The following is an 18,684-nucleotide window of genomic DNA, read 5'->3' as shown; positions in this document are numbered from 1 at the left end:
AGGAACAGGAATGCAAATATTGCCCATTATCTCTGGACATGATATATATAATAAGCAGTGTATTAAGGAAATAGCTTAATTTAGTATTGTTACATCGCAGGTTGATATATTCCCATTTCAAGAGGAATATTATGACGAAAGCAAGTTAACAGAGCATCCAGACAAGCTAACTTGATGGCAGATTTATAAAGCATCTTTTATGTATAAAAACAATAATTTTTAGTAACTGGCCTAAATAGAAGAATGAACTCTAAATTTACTTAGCAGAAATAAATGAAGGTTAAGCTACCATTTTTAGGTTTGTTGTAGATCTTATTAAATAGGAGGGATCAATCTATTTTTCTTAGGCCAGTGCATCATCACTACTTAACCAAACCACATATTCTTTAAATTACAGAAAGTTAATTTCATCCTCATACTACACCCTACATTTTAAAGTCAGGGTTTATTACTCCTTTGCTTTCAAAATAATAGTATTGCTACATCAGAAAGTCATCAGAATTATTTGCCAATTCAGATGAATGAAAACTGAGAAAACAGTGAGAGGTCCCTCATCTTTAGTTCTAATACATGGTTTCAATACCTGGATCTTTTCTATATTAACTTTAATTTTGAAAATTTTGTGATTTCACTTAAGACATTTCATACTCAAGTTTTATACTTTAAAGTCTTTCAGGGACAGGAGAGATAATACAGAGAGTAAGGTGCTTGCTTTGCATGCAGTTGACCTGGGTTTGATCCCTGGCACCATATATGGTCCACCAAGTACAGCCAGGTCAGCCCTGAGCACAGCAGGGTGTGGCTGCCACAAACAAACCAGAAAAAAAAAGTTTCAAAAGATGTAACAATGCTAATATTTACCACTAACAGTCTCTCTTATCTCTGTTTTTCGCGATAATCTTTGTATATCACCCTGACATTAAGTTTTATAATCATTTGAATGCAAGAACATCATAAGAATGAAAGTGGATACAGGTTGTTGATATAGGAATGATTTTGGCAAAAAAAGTTCAGAGTTGAAGTTAAATTGGAGATTCTATAAGTGGATTCAAAAGACAAAGAGGTGGGATTATATTCAGACTCACTTTCTGATCCTGTAAATATGGGTAAGTTGACGATCTCAGTAAGGTGGAAGTAGTATTATAGGTTTTTACCTTATAGTGTTATTTGAGTGGTCAAATAAAACTATGTTTAAGCATAAAATTACATATGCATAGTTATAATGCATTGAGATAAATGCAGGGGAAGAGGGCAAATTGAAAAATAAATATTTGGAGTTCTGAGAACTAAGTTTTTACTTTTGAATTCTAATGTGAGAGTGACCTGGAATGAAGGTGGAATAGCACGTTATAACAACCCTAAACCATCTCGTAGAGATGGGAATCAAGTCTTTCATGTTTCCACACAGTTTTATAGTTTACAAAACATTCTTGCAAATAAGGTTGTTCTGTTTGTGCTGAATATTGTTTAGTAAAAAAAGTGATGAAATCAAATTGGTTTTAACTACTGACTTGTCTTTGATTTAAGTTAAAATAGTTACCCTATTGCAAGTGATTTAGTTATGAAAATAAAACGAATGTGCTCTGGTAAAAAAATTTGAATAATAGAATCAATTTAAAACATTCAGACGAGTTATACTCATCTGACTTCTTTTTGGAATATTTCTATTTAATTCTCTTCTAGATCTAAAAGAAAGGAAAATGAAAGATAAAAAAAAAAAGTGTGGAGATGTCTCCAAGTATCAGAATTTGATAGAACAGTATAAATTTGAATTGGCAAATGCTGTTTCCACATATTTGGAGTTTTTTGAACTGTATGGAACATTTGCAAATGTGAGTTTTTAAAATGTTCGTGAAAAGAATTTTAAAAGTGGGGAACTTGAGTAAATTTAGGTTGTAGCAAGTTCAAATATCTCCTAATTTAAATAAAAATGCACATTTTCTGATTAAAGCGAGATCCGTTTCTCTAATTAGATTTAGATTTCAAAGGCTAACTGTAGAGATAGGTTTGGATTAGGGAGTGCTCCTGAAAAGCAGCTTGTAGTACACTTTTAAAAACATTTATGCTTGATGAGTTTGAAATTTGTAGACACTTTAAATGAAATAGTTTCATTAGTTAGAATAATGTTTTGCATTTTTGTATATTGGGTTTTCCTAACTTTTTGTAAATACTTGAAAATAGTCTCTTGAGTAACAGGTTTTGAAAAACCTAATTTCAGCTGTTGGTACAGAACAATGAGCACAGTTATATATCAAAGTGGATTAATTATTTATCATAGGTGGATCATAGCAAATTTATACATGGGTTCTTGACTTATGATCCTTGTAGAGAATTGCACAATGAAACCCATCCTTTTTTCTCTTTTAAATCTTTTTTTTTTTGTCTTTTAACAATTTTGAGATGCTTTACATTTAATAGTCACAGAATTTTGATGTGGTATAAGTGAACCCTCAGTTTTTGACCTGAGTCTAAACATTTTAGTTCTGTACTTTGAAAAGTTTGAAAAATTTCCACAACTGAAAGGACCTATAAACTTTCAAAAATAAGAAAATTTTCATCATTGCTCCTCCCACCAAGGGGGGAAAAATGCAGAAAATTTAAAGACTATGTTTTAAAATATACCTGGTGTTGATTCTTGCTCTATGTTTTTTCATTACGTTTGATTCATTTGTTAGAGCTTTTTCTTTCTGCAGTTTTTTGATTGTATATTTTTCTTAAAAAGTGAGTGAAAGGAATATTGTAAAAAGTAAATTTAATTGGAAATATAGTTCCTTGGTGCTGTTGTGCCTTGATTTGTGTATCTTTGGAGAGTTACTGCTCTTCTTTAATGTCCTATAAATGGTATTTGGGATAGCAGATATATAGGCATCTATAAGCATATATATATATTTACATATATAATTACATATATATATTAATCACATTTGAAAGATAAGTAACAGGATTTGAGACAGTATAATTGATAAGGAGTGAAAAGTTATTCATGATGTTCAAGACTACTAATCATTAAAAACAAAAAATGATTTTTAAAAAGTGTGGAAAGGTGAATATAATCTGGAACAAAAACAGGTAGCCAAGGGGCAGAGCCATAGTACAGCAGGTAAGGTGCTTGCCTTGGACTCGGCCAACCTGGGTTCAATCCCCAGCATCCCATATGGTTCCCCAGACACCTCCAGGAATGAACACCCACAACCCCCCCCCCCCCAAAAAAAAAGAACAAAAGTAAGTAGTGGAAGTGTTTGGAATTTAATGGTTTTGGGAACACTGTTACACTTCTCCAACTTGTCCTTTTACTCTTTTAAATGCTTTTTAATTGCCTATTTAATCTTGAAATTACTTAGAACCTTAACTGGTGTGAGATTGGCTTTAAAATGTATTTTTACTTAGGCTAATTACCTCACTTTGCATTGTGTTACCAATTGGTTTTCTTAAAAGCCCATTGATCACCTGGACAGTGGTAGAGGGTGTGGTGCTGGAATGTTTTATACATGAAGTCCTACCAGTCTCTGTATTCTGTATTGTAAGACATGGTGCCTTAGATGGGGGGGTGGGGAGAGTCCATGCTATGGTTTTGAAAGTGAATAGGAACAACTCTTAAAGAGTGAGTCTTCAGCTGTATCACAACCACTTGAATTTGAGCATAGATTGCCAGGCTGTGCCACTGCTTCTGGGAGGTTTTAGGTGGGACCCAGTTATTTGCATCTCTTTGTAAGTTTTCAGGTGTGGAACTGGGAGTACATAGGCACCTTGGTTCTTACACTAGTGGGTTGCAACCCCAAAGGGTGGATGGGGAGACACAACATTAAAAAATCTGATATAAAATAAATGTATTTATGACTTATTGTCAGCAGATATTTGACTTGTGTGCCTTTAAAAAATATACCTATGTGCCTGAAGTCTGTAAAAATTTCTTGGGCAAAAAGTGGAAAGGAATCCCTGGTTTAAATTATACAGACTTAGTAACAAATCTTGGTTTTATAAAACATTTTTTTGTTGTTGTTTTTGTTTCTGTTTGGGGCTGCACCAAGTGGTGCTTAGGGATCATTTAGAGATAACTTCTGGTGAAATAGGGGAGACTGTGTGAGGTGACAGGGGTTGACTGCTTGCAAGGAAAGTGCTCTGCTTGCAGGGCTATTTGGCCCCTTAACAGAGCTTTTGTGGTAAAGAGAAAAGGCTGTATTTAGGATTATATTTTGAATTTGTAATCTTATTTTAATTACATTTTTGGAGAAGGCATAAGTTCATTGCAAAGTGATGCATGAACCTTCAGGTTTTTTTTGTTTCTGGTAGAATATATTACCTACATATGATTTTGAAGTACTTCTGTTTACTTGTCCTTCCTCTTTCTGTGATCTTCAGTACTACCTGGATGGATAGTTACTAGGATTTAGACCCTTGTTGCTTAAAGCATAAACAAAACCTTACAACTCTGAAGGGTTATAGTTGATTGTGAATGGTCACAGTCATGGTCACAGTCCTCCCATTGTTCATCGAATTGCTGGAGTGGGCCCAGTAACATCTCCATCATGAGACTTGTTGTTCCTGTGTTTGGTATATCGAATACGTCATGGGTGGCTTGCCAGGCTTTGCAGTGTGGACGAGATACTCTCGGTAGATACTCTCGGTAGCCAGGTTCGATTCCTCCGCCCCTCTCTGAGAGCCCGGCAAGCTACCGATTGTAAATGGGCTATAATTAAATACAAATTTATAGTGATATGAGTGCATATCTATATAAACATATTTAATATGTCACTTGAATTTGGCAAAAATTCCAGTAAGATAAGGAATAATCTTTATTAGTTTTGAAATGATCTGACATTTGTAGATTAAACTTTAAAATTTTTTTTTATTCTTTTGGACCTTCCAAGGAATCAGTATTTATATGATGCTCTGGGATCCACTCCTAGTGACTTGACCCATCCAGCCCAGATGGTTCAGTGCTCTGCCCCAGAATACTTTGCTGCTTGGGCTCTATGATGCTGGTGATGACTAGGGCAACATAGTAATGCTGCAGATCCCCAGGGTCACACTCAGTGGTGTTGGGGACCTCTTAGGTAAGTCTGTGATGCTGGGGCAAACATACTGCGAGAAATTGAACTGAGGATGTGGCTCTGGTCCCATTGCCATCTTCCCAAATCCCTAGATTGAGTTATTTTATACCAGACCTAGCCCTAGCTTTATATAACTGAATGTAAAGTTCTTGAAAAATCTTTGAAACCTGTTTAAAATAAATTCATTACTTTCTGCTTTGTTACTAGTAAATGTTTGGTTTGTAATGTAGTTTTTATACCTGTATATCCAGAGTTCTATAAGTGTTTTTCAGATGAAAAGGGATTACTAGTATAAAAAGATTAAGAAGCCCTAATCTGTATGAGGTTGAAGTCTCATAGCCAAGTTCTTTTGGTTCTTAATCCTACTATTCACTTATTTTAATTCACAGTTTCATATGTAGATGCCCTAGAGCATTGAGTCTCAGCTCCAGGAAGTAAGTGGGCTCAGTGTTCCCAGACATCTTATGTCCATCCTTGCTCTGGTGGCAGGGCATATGTCTTGATATTTAGAAGGGCCTTTAGAATCTAGCACATCTTGGTTGTCTTAATGATAACAGGTTAACTTCAGGTTTATTGTAGTCACCCCAAGCCTAGAATCATCCTTACCTTAGAGCCAAATATTCAGACTGATGATTTCCTATACTCTTTCCTTAATGTATAATAGAGGAAATCTAGGATTCTTAGTCTTCCTATGTAGTGCTTTGTGTATACTCTAAGGGTGTTCATATAATGAAAAGTGTGGTGTCAAGACAGAAGATAGTTTATTTGTTTATCTGACATTTGGATGTTGTCTAACCATCACATATTGCACATATCCAACTTATGGTTTGTTTCTTCATTCCTTCTAGAGTACTTTGTATTGTGAGATTTTTGTACTTTTCACATCACAGTAGGTAATGCCTGGGAGTTGATTAAAACTTCTAGTTGGGAAACAGATTGACTATTGGTGGTGTTTGCCAACTTTAACTTGTTTACCAAATTTAGGTTTGTTGAATAGACTGAACTGATATCTATTGATATTTAAGGGTTTTTAATTTTGTTTTAAATCAACTTTTGGTTTGTTTTTGTGCCAAACTGGACGTGCTATCTGCCTTAGTGCTCACAGCTTTTGCTCAGAGGTGCTCAGGGATGATGCAGTGCCTGGATGGGCCCAGAGCTCTTACATGTGCTCCAGATTTTTTGAGGGAAAAATACTAGCTTTCAATATCAATAGGTTAATTTTGTAAAGAAATGAGCATGATACCAAGAAATTGGTTTGTTTTTCAAAAGGATTCCAGTCTTTAGTTATGTCGTAAGACTATATTTAGAGGAACTAGGGGTATCTCAAAGACAGGAGAGCAGCAGTGCTGTTAGATGCGGCAGAAGCCGGGAAAAGCATTTGTAATGCCCACCTGTCCTTCACCAACTATAAGACCAAGATGACTGCCCTCCGACATCCTGATGGATCTATCACATCTTCCAGAAGGGCAATGGAGAAGATTATTCATGACTTCTACTTAGTCTCTTTAATAGACACGTCTACTTGCCCACATACCAAATTCCGCAGGATGGATATGTCATTCCTATTGTTCTCCCTTCCGAAATCCAACACGCCACCTCGGGGGTAAAGAAACAAAGAGCACCTGGCCCAGACAAGGTCAGACCTGAACACCTGAAGAACTTACCATCAGTACTCATCAATACACTGGCTCGGCTCTTCACACGCTACCTGTCTGAATGCAAGTTTCCATCCCAATAGGAAACCAGCAAGACTGTACTACTGTACAAGAAGGGAGACATCCATGACAGTGGCAGCTATCGCCCAATCTGCCTATTGTCTGTCATCTACAAGCTGTTCACTCGAGTCATCCTGAATAGAATTGGCAGAACACTAGATGAAGAACAACCATGCGAATAAGCCGGGTTCTGAAAAGGATTCAGCACCATCGACCATATCCACATGATAACCAAGCTCATTGAGGTTTCTCAAGAGTTCAAGATGCCGTTCTGTCTAATGTTCATTGATTTAACGAAGGCCTTTGATTCTGTTGAGACAGAAGCAGTCATTGAAGCCCTAGCCAATCAGAGTGTACAAACTCAATACATCAGGATCCTCCGTGAGCTGTATTACGGATTCACTACCAGGATCTCACCATTCTGCAAAGAAGTAATCACCCATGTCATGAGATGGGTTCGGCAGGGTGATACCATTTCACCAAAACTCTTCAGTGCCACCCTTGAGAACATCATGTGACGACTGGAATGGGAAGGAATGGGAGTGAAGGTAGATGGTCGGCAACTACACCACCTTCGCTTTGCTGATGACATCGCTCTAATAACATCAAACATCAGCCAAGCGGCACAAATGCTAACCGACTTCGACCGTGAGTGTGGAAAGGTCGGATTACAACTGAATCTCACAAAGACAATGTTCATGATAAACAGTCTTGTTCCTGATGTTCCATTCACTCTCAACTGAACCACCATCTCCGAATGCAACAGTTATATATACCTAGGTCGAGAAATCAACATGATGAATGACCTGGCACCTGAGTTATGCAGGAGGAAGAGAACAGCTTGGAATGCCTTCAAGAAAGTTGAAGAAATAACTAAGAGGACAAAGAACCTCCAGCTCCGAGCATATCTCTTCGATTCCACTGTTCTTCCTGCATTAACATATGCCTCAGAGACCTGGGCCCTACAAAAACAGAATGAGAACGCTATTCGAGTCTCTCAGAGAGGAATCTAAAGAGCTATGCTTGGAGTATCATGCTTCACTCAAATGAGAGATAGAATCCGGAGTTCCGATCTCCGTCAATGCTCAAGAGCCAGGGACGCTGTCTCATTTGTCAAGGCATCAGAAATCAGATGGGTTGGACATGTAATGAGTTTCAAAGACGACCGCTGGACTGGAGCCATTTCTGACTGGATTCCACGGGACGTCAAAAGATCGCATGGACGCCCACCTACAAGATGGTCAAACTTCTTTGTCAAGACCCTGAATGATCGGTTTGAGGCTTTGCATGTTCCTAGAACGAGCAGATGCTTTAGTCAACATATAAAAGCTTTTGTTCTATTAAATTAAAAATTAATAAACAAGTAATATTTTAGTAATTATAATTAACTTTTGATAGGTTATTGCAACAAAATAGAAGTAAGGATATTGATATTTAAGATTTAGGGCATCTTAAGGGTCTTTTTATCATTATCAAAAAAATAAACTCATCTTTAAATTAATGAAATATTTTTTCTTGGTTATATAAAATAGGGTGGTTAAAGCTACTTAGGAAATAATATGTGTATTTATAAAATCCTTGAACAATACACACACGCATGCACACAATGCCTTGGCTTTACCTATGTCCTACCACATATATCTCTAACCCTATGAAAAGTGCCCAGTAAAGTTCACTGAAATTGGTTCATTGGTGAAGAAATGCGATGTTTAGAGCTTGTTACAAAATCTGATTATTATTAAAGAATATTAACTGTTACATTTGTCAAATTAGATTAATAAACAGTTTCATTTATAAATCACCTTACTATTCAGAGTTCTGTAGCAAATCATGCTCCAAATTCTAAAACTTAATACTTTTTTCTTTTCTTTTCTTTTTTTTTTTTTTTTTTTTTTTGCTTTTTGGGTCATGCCCAGCGATGCACAGAGGTTACTCCTGGCTCTGCATTCAGGAATCACCCCTGGCGGTGCTCAGGACACCATGTGGAATGCTGGGAATCGAACCCTGGTTAGCGGCGTGCAAGGCAAACACCCTACCCGCTGTGCTATTGCTCCAGCCCCTTAAACTTAATACTTAAATTCATACTGACAAGTTTTTACATGTAAAATGTTAAGCTGTATTCTTAGATGGATTATATAATGAGATCTTTAATTCTTAGCCATAGTTAGTTGCAATTTACCTTTTGAAAAAATTTAGTGAAAGAAAACGATGTTATTGCTTTGCTTAACTTTCTGTTTTATGTCTGATGAATACATTTATTTTGTATAATATGGTAATTGTTTTCCATACTTTGAACTACTCTTAGGCTTTTTGTTTAGACTAAAAAGCAAATTAACAAAAATTTTGAGAAAAAAGTCCATTTCATTTCATTTCTTTGAGGCCATTGGTGGTGCTAAGGTTTAGGAGCCATTACCAGAGGGTTGGGGGGGTCCATCAAGTACAACCAGAGACTGAACCCAGTGTGTTGGCACTTGCACGGCATGTGCTTTTCCATTTGAGCCACGTCCTGACCCCATGTAATTTGATTTTCTTATTTTTCCTTTCAGTACCCCTTTAGGGACACCTCCCCCCCCATATTTTAAATCTTGCAGTAGTATAATGAGAACTGAATACCATTAGTTGCAGGATTCAGAATATGTGATTAAAGGTATAGTCTTCAGTACAGACAAATGTTAGTTTTGTATTACTGTGTTCTTCACTTTTTGCCTGTTTTTACTTAAGTTACTTAACTGTTCAGTAGCTCTGTGAGCTTCCTTTAGGAGCTAAGAACAATTTCTAACTTAAAATGATTTCTAAATCTCAAGGAATTAAGCAAGATGGTTTATCAGAACTTCTCATGGCATATGCCAGATGGTAGACAGTAAGTGTTAACATTAATAGTAATAGCAATTCACATGGTTCTAAGAAAATAGAATTTAATCGAAGTAGAAACCATGTGAATCCTCAGTAGAAGCTCTGCTCAGTTTAACACAATGCACAAAATCTCTATCCCTGGACTATGTCTTTGGTTTAATTTTTTAAGTGTGAAGACTGCTCTGGATTCAAAGCCACAGTGTAATTCTTTAAACTCACATATAATCTAAAAAAATACAGAAAAACCAGACTGCATCAGATTTAATCAGTAGCATTAAATATCAAGAAATAGGAACTAGGTGAGCAACTTGTTTTGAGGTTTTAGTTTTGTGACAAAATTAAGAGACAGCGTTTGACCATGTTAACGTGAATTAATTTTGGTTTTTGGTAGTCTTGGAAGGGAGTTCTTGCTAGAATGAATGTGTAGGTACAAAGTTGAGTTGCAGGCATTTGGATTTTGTTAAAATTATGTGGGGATAGTACAGCGGGTAGGGCGTTCACCTTGCACACGGTCGACCTGGCTTTGATTTCCAGCACAACCAGGAGTAATTCCTGAATGTATGAGCCAGGAGTAACCCCAGTGTATCACTGGATGTGACCCAAAAAACAAACAAAAAAAACTGAATATGAATGAAGGTTCACAAATCAGGAGATTAAGGAGGTGGATATGAACCAGAGTTAAAATTTAGTGATTTCTACAAAACTTTCATTTAAAAGGTGGCTACCACAATATTCTGAAAGGAAAATACATAGCTAAATATATTCTTACATACCTGCTCTTTCTACAAAGTTATGGGTAAGAAGCTTGTATTGGACGTGTGTCTTGCAGATTAATGTGTCAGAAAAGAAGATGTGAACTATGAAAGGAGATCCTTAGAATTAACGGTTTTGGCATTTAAGCTATTACCGAAATATTCTTTACTTTTTTGTTTGTTTTATTTTGGGACACACTGTGTGATATTCCTGGCTCTGTGCTCTGGCATTGTTCCTGGCAGGGCCTGGGGTACCCTTTGGGATGCTGGGGATTGAACTTAGGTCAGCTGCATCTTAATATTCTTTAAATTCTAGATTTTTAAAATTAATACTTCATTTTGAAATATCTAGTTTGATTAATTAAAAATGATTTTGCTTAAGTGTGTTATTAAAGTGTAATATGTTGTATCTAAAGCACTTTGTCTGAAAATACTCGTAGGTGATGTTCTTGGGTTAGAATTAATGAGTGAGTGGGTAAGCAACAGATTTGAAAATTTTGAAGCATAATGTAAATGTTAGATGCTTCCAGGAAACTAAGATTTGTGATATGTTTCTAGGTTATAAGAATACCATGTTTTTTTTTGGGGGGGATTATTATAATATGTAAAGAAGGAAATTCTTAGCTATATTGTGTTTCAGTCATCTTTAAAAAATTTTTTTTACCAGAGTTTCTTGCTTATGAATATCTTATCAAAAACAGTTTGATAAGATTTGGCTCACATTTAGATTATATTTAAGTCAGTTTCAAGTTTTCTTCACCTTTTTAAAAATTAAGACATGGGTCAGGAGAGAGGGTGTAATGGAAAAGGTGCTTGCTTTACATGCAGCAACTCAGGTTCGATCCCCAATACACTGCATGGTGCCCAAGCCCTGCCAGGAGTGATCACTGAGTGCAGAGCCAGGAGTAAGCTCTGAGCACTGCTGGGTGTGGCTCAAAACCGATTAAAGAAACTTAAAACACCTGCTTTATCTGGGAGAACACTTGATTTAGGTATTCTGTGTGCTGCTGTAGTATATTGTAGTAGCTAATGTATTCTTTCTCTTCTTTCTACCCACTGAATTTGTCAATTGGATTCATCTCGAGTTGTAGCTGTATTCCTATGCCAGTTTCTGGAACATAGTGAATTAGAGATTCAGTGTGCTCTGAATGAACTAAAATGCATAAGGAATTGTCAGTTTTTAAATGTACATAAGATGTTGCCAATATAAATAAGAAAATGTCTAAAATATGTAGCTTGAGTAATTTGTTGGGTCAATTAAAAAAAAAGCTCTATTTCAAGTGACTGGTCAAATCAGTGAAATTCAGTGGGTTTTAGGGCATTGGGTAATGTTGACTGACTTTACTCAGTGGATTGTCACCTATCAGTGATTATTAGCCCTGTTCCTTGATTTAAACATAGGGGATTTGATACCAGATCTGTATCAAGAAATTTCTCTTGCCATATCCTTTTGGTTATCTCTTATCAACACAGGTAAAAAGTCTGTGTGCTTCAAACAGATGATGAATTAGACTGACTTCCCTGAATTCAAATTATGCTTATATGTTTTACAGTTAACATATAGAACATAAAGGGGCTTATAAAAATATGTATGAGATGGTATTTCTGCTGTAGCCTCATGCTCATCAACCCTTTCTAAGAATAATGGGGTAGCTATAGTTTGGGTATTCGTGTATGATTTTGCCTTCCAAAAGACATTTTTTTCTGTTATGTATCCCTTAGAAATTCTGATTAGTAACAAAAGCAACCAGTGTTGACATGGATGTGGAGAGAAAGGGACTCTCCTTCACTGCTGGTGAGAATGCTGACTGATTCAGCCCTTTTGGAAAACAGTATGGACAATTCTCAAAAAAATTAGAAATTGAGCTCCCATTTGACCCAGCAATACCACTCCTGGGAATATATCTTGGAGAGGCAAAAAAGTATAGTCGAAATGACATCTGCACTTGTATGTTCATTGCTGCACTGTTCACAATAGCTAAAACCTGGAAAAAACTCGAGTGCCGGAGAACAGATGACTGGTTGAAGAAACTTTGGTACATCTACACAGTGGAATACTATGTAGCTGTTAGAAATGATGAAGTCATGAAATTTACAAACAAGTGGTTCTACATGGAAAGTATCATGCTAAGTGAAATGAGTCAGAAAGAGATGGACAGACTTAGAAAGATTGCACTCATCTGGGGAATATAAAGTAACAGAATGGGAGACGAACACCCAAGAATAGTCGAGATAAGTACCAGTAAGTCTACTCAGCGGCTTGGAAGCTGGCAGTACATGCTGGGGGAAACGGCAGCTCAGATAAAGAAGGGACCATCAAGTAAAGGATGTTTGGAGGACTCGCTTGAGATACGAGATCCGTGCTGAAAAAGTAGACTGTAGACCAAACACTATGGCCACCCAATACCTCTATTGCAAACCACATCACCCTAAAGGAAAGAGAGTGTAAAAGGGAATGCCCTGCCACAGAGGTGGGGCGGGGTGAGAGGGATGGAATGGCAGGGTGGAAGGGCTACTGGGTTCATTGGTGGTGGAGAATGGGCACTGGTGGAGGGAAGGGTACTGGATCTTGTATAACTGAAACACAAGCTTTGAAAGTTCATAAGTGAAAAGAAATTTTGATTAGTGTTGTAAAATCCCACATAGTCGTGGCCATTTGTACAAAGCGTGCAACATTTTCTACACAGAATTAAGGGAAGAGAGCTGTCTATCTAAACAGTTAACAATGTGACTTAGTTTTGGAAATTCTTTGTAACAGTAATTCCTGTTTTTGATTTCTCATCTCTATATTTTGATAACACTCAAAGAGTTGATACTACAAAAAAAACATTCTCCTTCTGTGACTAATCTCTTTGGTCACTGCCTACTTTTTTATTAAATTATAGGTCTAATCCAAAATCAATAAATCTTGTTTTCTGAACAGTGAAAGACACCATGAATGACGGTACTGCTGGTATCAGATAAGATAATAAATTACCCTAAGGTGGGTAGATAAGAGTAAATATTATAGAAGGTAAAAATAATTTTTTTAAGTTTTGGCTCTTCTTGATCACTTTGTAGTTATAACCACAGTTCAAATTTTCTGTTAGTAATCTTTGTCTGCACTGATTCAAAAAGGATTCCAAGAAATCACTTGATGTATTGTATAGTAGATTTACATGTTTTGAGTACTCTGTTAAATTCAGCAAGGGTTTGGGTTGGAGAGATTTACAGTGTTTAAGGTGTTTGCTTTGCACATGGCCAGACCGGTTCTATTCCCAGGATCCCATATGATTTCCCCAGCCCTCATTCAGCAGTAATGCTCAAACATCACTAGGTTAGTTGTCCACTCTTGCATCCCCAACTAAGCAAGAAAAAATTAATTCAGCAAGACTTGTAAAGTTTTCTCGAATGTCATCTTTTCAAATTTCTGAATGCCATTCATTTCCATTAAGCCAAATAAGCTAAGAAGAACTAGTTTTGGGGAAGATAATTCTTGTGTTTGCGTCATCTAACTTTAGGATTTTAATAAAAGATAGCATTTGAGGGCAAGATCTAGAGAATTGAAGCAATCACTTTCTCTACAAGTAATGTCACTGAATCAATGCAAGCATTTGTAAGTGGAATTGTTATCTGGGAGATAGTAACATGTAATTTAAGGAGTTAGAATGTTATGTAGAATTTGGTTTTGAGAAATCAGGAATCCTCGTGGTGTGTTTGGTTCTTTTGAGACTTCATGGGATGCCCTATATGGTATTTATTTATTCCTAGTTTTCTAATTCAAAACCTATTCTCACTTCTCAGATTTTTTCCTGTAATATTCATAAATGTTTTTGACTGAGCATTATTCTAGATGCTTTTCTTGATTCAGGGGAAAAAAGACAAAAGTATTGATGATTGGATTGTAGTCATACTATGTTCCAACACCTTTGTATCTTACGATGATTCAATAAAGAAAAGTAAAAATAAAAATTTTGAGTGGAAGGAATTGTATCACTTGTATCACTTGTCATCTCATTGCTCATTGAAGGAATTAATGATGGAAATAATAAGACAGTTACTTTTACAAAGAATCCTTAATTCTTCTGTTGTAAATCTATGAACCAAGGAGTGAGTTTGATGAATTATATAGGAATTGCTGGAATTGATGGTTTAGTTTTTAATTCAGAGTCACTCTGTTAAATATAATCAGGAACTTGAGATGCTATACAAATCAAAGTGAATAATTATAATCTATAAACTCTTTTAATTCTTGTTTTGAATCATCGTGATACAGTTACAAAGCTTTTTGTGATTGTATTTCAGTCATATAGTGTCCCAACAACTATTCCTACTACTCTTTAAATGCCAGAATGATAGTTCAGTAAGGTATTTGCCTTGCATGTGGCTGACCCGGGTTCAGTACCTGGCATCCCATATGGTTCCTTGAGTATTGTATTGCCAGGAATAGTTCCTGAGTGCAGAACCAGGAGTAACCCTGAACATCTCTGAGTATGACCAAAAAAGCAAAAAAAAAAAAAAAAAAAAAAAAAAGAGGCAATGCAATATTTATAGATGAAAGCAGAATTGTCCCAGATGTAATTACCTTGTCCACTAAAGATGTAACCCAAGTGCTCCAAAATTATCAGATGTCTTAGAATTGTAAAAGGAGATTTAGTGATACTTAAATAATCTGTTGGGTATATTTATGTGCTGACAACCTGTAGTGAATTGGTGTTGATTTCTTGGAAATAATCCTGCTTTCTCTTTCTAATTTCCTGACTTGAAGTGTGTTTATGATGTTTTTTCAACAAGATTGCCTTTGAAGTCTGTTTTAAATAGATTTTCATGTTAGTAATAAAAGTATTATCATATCTTTCAAATTCAGTAAGAGAAATCTTACATTCTTGTAATACTCATAATAAAATACATTTGCTTAATACTGCTTTTATCTCTTTGTGAAAGCATATTTACTGTGGATCAGCTGCCAGAACAGATAAATCATTTTACTGTGAAAAGTGTATGTTAAATGGCCAGTTTTACATATATAACAAAGATCTTGATGTTCAGATTCCCCCTCCTCTGCTGAAATTAAATGCGAAGTTTATGGAATTCCCTGTTCTTTGTAGAATAAAGTTTCATTTTGTTGTGAGTTTGCGATTTCAAAATTCTTTGGTGTGTACCTATCTCACTATTCTCATTTTTTTATCTTAATTAAGTCTGAGCATGTGATCCTTGAAGATATAAATTATATCCTGCTTGTCTCCGAATCCTCATTATCTGACTTGCTGACTAACCTTACTGAGTTTATAAGGTTTTAAGAAAATGAACGAGTTTAATAAATGAATTGTGTTCTGTGCATATACTTTATATTTTTGCTATATTAATTCCAAATCCTAGAAATCACCGCCATCATCCTCATCAGTAAACTCCCTAATTTTCTCTGAAATTTTAGGAGCATCGTATGTAAGATTTTTATATGCTTGCCAATTTGTCATGTTGGATAATTACTTTGATTCAAGTTTATTCCATTTCTTTACTAGGATTTTGTGCCAATAAATTTACTCTGCCACATGTATCTTGGACAGTCTTCATCTGTTAAATGGGGACTATATTTTCTATACCTGCAATGGTTGCCAGAATTTAATGAGATGAAGTACGTACATTGAGAGAGGAATTAACCTTCAGTAAGAAAAGAACATAGAAGTTGATAGACAAGTGACACACAAGATATCTTCTGATTCTTTTAAATTAAGCTCTTTGCAATTAGGCTTAGTGTTTGTTTTATTTTTGACTTAGCAAACGAACAAAGCAGCTGTTCCTTGTCTTACATATTAAAGTACATATTGCATAAGTGAATAGAAATACAAACTTTTTAAATAATGGTAATACTTATACTAACTTTATTAAGATTAAAAATGTATTAGTATACTTTAAAATTAAAATTGATGATAATCTTGGATATTTTTTGTTCTTTTAATTCCTAGTTTTTATCTGATATTTCCATATATTTATGTAACATATGTAACATTGCAAATTATCTTGAAGAAGTTTCTTCAGATGTAGTGTTTTAGTTTGGTTGTTGCATCAGCCATCCTATCAGTCAATAGAATTAGAAATAATTTTGAAAAAATGGAAAAATACAATGCTGATTCAAATTTTTTGAACTTAGATTTTGATGCATTATTGAATTGAATCATGTTAATGAAAAGGGATTATTTGAATTATGCAAATCATAGTAAACCTATAAATCTGTTTCATGTAGATTGTTTCTGCTTTGAGAAATACTTTACATGTATGGGGCTGTGTACATTAAAATTTGAAAATATCTAGAAAATAAACTCTTCAGGCTTACTTTTTAAAGCCTTCATTCTTCTTTGAACAACTATTTTTACTGACTTGCTGAAGTCCATGTTCTCTCTTGAAAATGTTACTTTCTTTCCAGTCAGATCTTTCTGCTTAAATTTCATTTAGTAAAAACTATCTTGAAGACAAAACCAGGAAAATCCTTAATTTTTTTGTTCAAAAGATGAGATAATAAAGGAAATTAAAAGGTCTTCCATTTGGGGAGGGCTTTATGAATTAAACTTTACTTGGGGGGGAGGGGCTGGGCCATGCCCTGTGTGCTCAGGGCTATGCCTGGTTCTACTCAGAAGTACCCCCTACCTGCTGTGCTCAAAATGCCATATGTGGTGCTAGGTACTTGAATTAGGGTCAGCTGCATGCAATCCTAGTGCCTTGCTTTCTTTACTGTATTTCTTCAGCCCTAGTTTTTTTTATAATTGATAGAAAATATCTTGATAGTAAAATGGCATGATAATAAAAAACTAGGGTTGTGGATACATGATATCAAAATCCAAACCAAGAGAACCCCAAAAACTCAAAGGACAAATTTATTTCTTGGCTTCACTTAAGCTGATTAATTTTATGTTTTCAACAATCAAAGCAACAAAAATAACCATTCTGAATGAAGGACTCTGGTGTGTCAATTACAGAGTACGCTAATCCCTTTGTTTTTTTTCTTTTTTATGTTTTGCACCATTTTTTTTCTTACCCACAGTTGCTTGCCTTAAGAGATTTAGGAATAAGTTTTTGTAGGACTGGAGTAATAGAACAGTGGTAGGGTGGTTTCCTTGTACACAGCTGATCTGGGTAGTATTTGGCATTCCGTGGGGTCCCCTTAGCAACACCAGTAGTAATTCCTGAGCACAGAGCCCAGACAAACCCCTGAGCATCGTGAGGTGTGGCCCAGAACAAAATTTAAAAAAATAATAAAATCATATAAAATTATATACTCAGGTTACTAGTCCCCTAAGTTCTGAAGAAATAGATATATTTAATATATCTCAAGTATTCTGAGTGGCTGGTATACCTCTGTCACTGCTGCGTGCTAGAGATTCAGAGATCAGCTTGACTTAGTTATAAGCCAAAGCTCACAAATCAGGATATGCATACTAATACCATGCTTCTTGCTTTTCTATTGAGAAGCATAATGAATATATTGTCATAAAAGGTTTATAGAGTAATAATAGTGAATGCTTGATTTCCATCTTTTTGATGGTAGTCACCAAGAAGGCTTTCAGTTTTAGGAAGTTAAACTTTGAAAAAGTCCAATGTATTTTGAGCTTGTTTCACTATAGGACTTTTTTGAGTGTCACTTGAATTAGAATCAAAACTGTTGACTGGTATGCAGTAGTGTTTCTCGGCCTTTTCTGACCTTGGCCTCCTTTCAATCTTGTTTCCTTTCTGTGACTAACTCTCCCCCCAACCCTATCCTGCTATTACCATTGGCCTTCTAGTCTTATACCGTCACCCCCTATTTGCTTGGTATTTACTTGTGGCCTTCTTGGAATTTCTGTGCTTCACAGGGGTCATCTGATGAGAAATGCAGTTCTGTAGCACAATGTGTGCTCTTGTACAGTGAATGATAGTCGAAGAAATAGAGTACAGCAAGACTAATAGGGGTGGTGGGAGGTATACCTTAAGGTAATATTTCTTAAAGGGGTGACACCAGCCACTGAAAAATGAGGTTTGTAACCTTGGGTACCATTGGAGGGCACTTTGGTTACTGAATGAAGGTAAAGAAGGTGTTGAGTTGACCAAATCAATTTGAAAATTTCTTCCATAGACCAAGATTTGAAAGAGTACATAAAAGAAGGGAAGGGCAGCTTCAAGCTAAGGAGAAAGAAGAGAATATACAGAAGTTCCATCGTCTGATAGGTTGCAGTGTGTTTGACTGAGCAGTACTCTTACATTTAAAAAAATAAATATTTATAAGACTCTTGATACATGTTATGACATTACCCAAACTGGTAATTTAGATTTCCACTTGGAGTACATCAAAATGTTTATTAA

The 18,684-nt window shown here is 35.7% G+C and overlaps 1 protein-coding gene across 10 annotated transcripts in view; it reads left to right on the top strand.

Moving 5' to 3' along the window:
- Window positions 1-18,684, top strand: part of PHF20L1 (PHD finger protein 20 like 1) — a 76,624-nt gene that overhangs the window by 5,352 nt on the left and 52,588 nt on the right. Inside the window, exon 1 of one of the 10 annotated variants that reach the window (XM_056112256.1) lies at window positions 1,669-1,832. The exons of 8 other annotated variants lie outside the window; for them this stretch is intronic. Coding sequence is in view for 1 of the 2 variants with exons in the window: in XM_056112233.1 (XP_055968208.1) it covers window positions 1,780-1,832 (53 nt within the window). In the remaining variant the exon portion in view is untranslated. Of the gene's footprint in view, window positions 1-1,668; window positions 1,833-18,684 lie in introns of those variants that run through there. One more of the 10 variants, XM_056112233.1, reaches the window with a different exon arrangement.

The sequence above is a fragment of the Sorex fumeus genome, unplaced genomic scaffold (assembly GCF_029834395.1).
Source record: "Sorex fumeus unplaced genomic scaffold, SorFum_2.1 ptg000002l, whole genome shotgun sequence".
NCBI classification, from domain to species: Eukaryota; Metazoa; Chordata; class Mammalia; order Eulipotyphla; family Soricidae; genus Sorex; species Sorex fumeus.
The sequence above is the reverse complement of the archived record's forward strand: the minus strand, read 5'-3'. Positions and strand labels throughout refer to the sequence as shown.